Source organism: Miscanthus floridulus, chromosome 11 (assembly GCF_019320115.1).
Source record: "Miscanthus floridulus cultivar M001 chromosome 11, ASM1932011v1, whole genome shotgun sequence".
In the NCBI taxonomy this organism is placed as follows: domain Eukaryota; kingdom Viridiplantae; phylum Streptophyta; class Magnoliopsida; order Poales; family Poaceae; genus Miscanthus; species Miscanthus floridulus.
The window spans coordinates 7,663,573-7,667,295 of record NC_089590.1 but is presented as its reverse complement, the minus strand read 5'-3'; the positions used below and the strand labels follow the sequence as shown (position 1 = coordinate 7,667,295).

The 3,723-nt window shown below is 43.0% G+C and overlaps 1 protein-coding gene across 1 annotated transcript; it reads left to right on the top strand.

Moving 5' to 3' along the window:
- Window positions 1–639: 639 nt before the first annotated feature.
- On the top strand, window positions 640–2,514 carry LOC136491598 (uncharacterized). The gene is made up of 2 exons (XM_066487892.1): window positions 640–883; window positions 1,307–2,514. The coding sequence occupies exons 1-2, from the start codon at window positions 640–642 to the stop codon at window positions 2,512–2,514; spliced, it is 1,452 nt and encodes a 483-aa protein (XP_066343989.1).
- Window positions 2,515–3,723: the final 1,209 nt, after the last annotated feature.

Below are 3,723 nucleotides of genomic sequence, written 5' to 3'. Positions count from 1 at the left end.
TCCGATCGTTAGTTTTGATAATTGACGAGTGTTTTTTTCAGAACTCTTGAGTCTTGAATTATGAAAAGAAACGGAGACATTCGATCCCTTTTTCAGAAAGCAGCAAAGAAGGCGGCTGCTATTGACCCACCTCCGGATGAAAATATTGTGGAAGAGCAGAATCAAGAAGAAGATAGAGTACAAGTTGAAGAAATTGCAGATCATTTGCCCTCGCCCCCGCTAGCATCACCGCCACCGCTCGCATCAAAGCCGCCGGCGTATGACATCAATCGCCTACCATATGATCCAGGTGAAAGGCTGCCTATTGAAGATTATCCTGTTAATGATCAAGATGCAATCCGTAGAGCATATATTACTAAAGGTGCTTGCAAACCTTATATACATGATTTTCCATACCGAAACATTGGAGGCGTACCTCATCGATTCAGTATACAATGGTTGTATAATTATGAGTGGCTTGAATATAGTGTCAAGAAGGATTCTGCATTTTGCTTCATATGCTACTTGTTCAAGAAGGGCAGTGGGTCAAAAACTTTTATTGTTGATGGATGGAATAATTGGAATATAGGAAACACGGCACTTCTCAAACATTCTGGTTCTAGGGCACATAAAGCAGCTCAAGAGAGGTACATTGGTTTTATGAATCCCAAGGTAGCAATTGATTATAACATTGACAAGTGGAGTGAGGAGGAGCTTCGTCTTTACAAGAAAAGATTGACATATTCACTTAGATGTATCAAGTTTCTTTTGCATCAAGGATTGGCATTCCGAGGACATGATGAAAGTGAAGAGTCTAGCAACAGAGGCAACTTCATTGAACTTTTAAAGTTTCTTGCAGGAAATAGTGAAGAAGTGAACAAGTATGTCTTGAACAATGCACCAGGTAATTGCACTTTGACTAGCCCAAAGATACAAAAGCAAATTATTCACTGTTGTGCCATAGAAACTAGAAAGAAAATAATTGAGGAACTTGGTGATGAGCCCTATGCAATTTTAGCTGATGAGTCTAGTGATATATCACATAAAGAACAACTAGCTCTTTGCTTGCGTTATGTTGATAAACTTGGAAGGCCATGTGAGCACTTTATTGGAGTTGTTCATATAGATGATACTACCTCTTTGTCACTTAAGAAAGCAATTGAAGTTTTACTTGTCAGTAATGGATTGAGTATGCAGTAGATTAGAGGTCAAGGTTATGATGGGGCTAGCAATATGAAAGGAGATATTAAAGGGCTCAAAACTTTAATCATGCAAGAATCACCTTCCGCTTATTATATTCATTGCTTTGCACATCAACTCCAACTAGTTCTTGTTGCTGTTGCCAAAGGAAATACTGACTGCAAGACTTTTTTTGATCAAGTATCTATCTTGTTGAACATTGTTGGGGTTTCTTGCAAGCGTCATGATATGCTTCGAAATGCTAGGCTTGAGAATGTCAAGAAAGCACTAGAGTGTGGTGACCTTGAATCAAGGAGTGGATTAAATCAAGAGATGGGTTTGCCTAGGCCTGGTGACACACGGTGGGGCTCTCATTACAAAACTATATGTAGCATCATCACTATATATTCCTCAATTCATGATGTGCTCATTGAACTTGGTGCTGATAATGCATATAAGGAAGATTGGACAAAGATACATTTTGTGCTTGGAGCATTTGAAACCTTTGAGTTTGTTTTCTTTGTGCACTTAATGTATGTTATTCTTGGATATACAAATGAGTTATCCGAGTGCTTGCAGAGAAGGGATCAAGATATTCTTAATGCAATCTCACTTGTTAATGTGGCAAAGAGCAGAATGCAGGAGTTAAGGTCTAATGGTTGGGATAATTTTCTTCAGAAGGTCACTTCTTTTTGTGTTAAACATGGTGTTGAAGTTCCTGCTATGGATGGTGCTTATGTGCCTTATGGAAAATCAGCACGGTATGCTCGTGCCCGAAACCAAACAAATGATGACCATTTCCGAAGAGAAGTATACATTGGTGTCATTGATCAAATTAGTCAAGAGCTTGATAATCGGTTTGATGAGATCAATATGAAGCTACTCTCTTGTATGTCAGCCTTCAGTCCTTCCAACTCCTTTGCTTCTTTTGATGCACGGAAGGTACGTAGATTGGCTGAATTTTATCCTAAGGACTTCTCCAACAATGATTTGTTAAAACTGGAATTGCAACTTGATAATTATATTAATGACATGCGACAAGATGCTATCTTCCAAGGGCTAGACAACATTGTTGATCTCTCAGTTAAGCTTGTTGAAACAAAGAGGCACAAAGTGTATGATATGGTGTACTTGCTTCTCAAATTGATATTGCTTTTACCAGTGGCAACTGCGAGTGTTGAAAGGGTATTTTCTGCATTGGTTATAGTGAAAACAAAGTCAAGGAATAAGATAGGTGATACTATTTTGGATGATTGTCTAGTCACATTTATTGAGCGGGATATTTTCTTCCAAGTTAATGAAGATGATATAATGGAGACATTCATGTCATTGAGAAAGCGGCGGATAAACAAGTAATATTGTAAGTCTCCTATTGTTATATTTCGAAGTATTTGTATTTCATTTGAACAATTTATATTAAGATTTGACATCATTTTACCGAATTATAATATGGTTTTACCGAATTATAAATAGTTTACCGAATTGTATAAGAATTTTTTTTTGCGGCGCATACCCTATGCAAAAATCCTGGGTCCGCCACTGGCGGCATCCATTGAGGGTGGCCGAGGTGGGGGAGCTGGACGGCGGCTCGAGCAGCCCGACGCCACAGCCAGCCAGCCAGGAACCGGGAACTGTGACGCTAACTCTGGGCAGCCTTGCCCCAACCTCGCCAAGCCTCCCTCGATGCGCCGCGCGCCGCCGACCGTGAACCCAAACTGAGGATAGCGACGCCGTGCCTCTTCGCCACGCCATCAGGAGCCTCTACGCCGAGCCCCTCGACGTCGCGCTAGGCCGTGTCGCACAGCACTGCCGCCTTCGCCACACGCCACCGCCTGGAACTGCGTCAGCCTCACCGCTCTGCTCCGCCCACCTCTATACTGCCTCCTCCTGCGAAGGCGCGACGCCGGAGGTGGATCGGGGTGGGCCAACCAGTCCTGCCTTATCCTCGTAACCAGGGGCAATAAAGGGACATACGAGAATATAAGTAGCGTTGGCTGATTTTTCGTGAGAGGAAAATACTGTTTGTTGACTGAAAAAGTACAGCTTATAAGCCAAACGAATAGGGTGATTGTTGTAGGAGAAACAGAATTGCAATGGCAAGTTTCTAATAAGATGAATTGTAATGTCGTTTGTTAAAACTTGAAAAATTGTAATCGCGAGAATCCAAAAACCACAACCTAATCTCTTCAACTCTCGTTTGTACACCAGAGATAGTTAATTAGTGATCGACTGACTGTTGGACTACTGAGGTATCAGTAATGTTCCACCGCAGGTGTCTGTCCCATGTCCGTCTATCCGCACACTCCTAGCTAGGCCTACGAATCAGCCAACCGGCCTGCTCCTCTCACCACGGCATACACGGTTTATAAAAAAACGAAACTGCTAACGGCTGGACATCCGAGCGCTAGCGTCCGAAGCCTCACGCCTGATGCGCCCCCACATACGCATGTTGTTGCACCCGCCTGTACGCCTGCGCCAGCGTCACGTGGGGCCCGCGCCGCTCCGTTTCACATGCATGCGTGCGCCCATGCAGGGGTCGTGTCTCGATCTACGCTCGCTCCATTT

Bases quoted from the DNA above. Each gene is read 5' to 3' on its own strand.
- LOC136491598 (XM_066487892.1), top strand. From the start codon at position 640: ATGAATCCCAAGGTAGCAATTGATTATAACATTGACAAGTGGAGTGAG. The intron at 884-1,306 runs GTAATTGCACTT...AACTCCAACTAG, and splicing joins TGTCTTGAACAATGCACCAG to TTCTTGTTGCTGTTGCCAAA.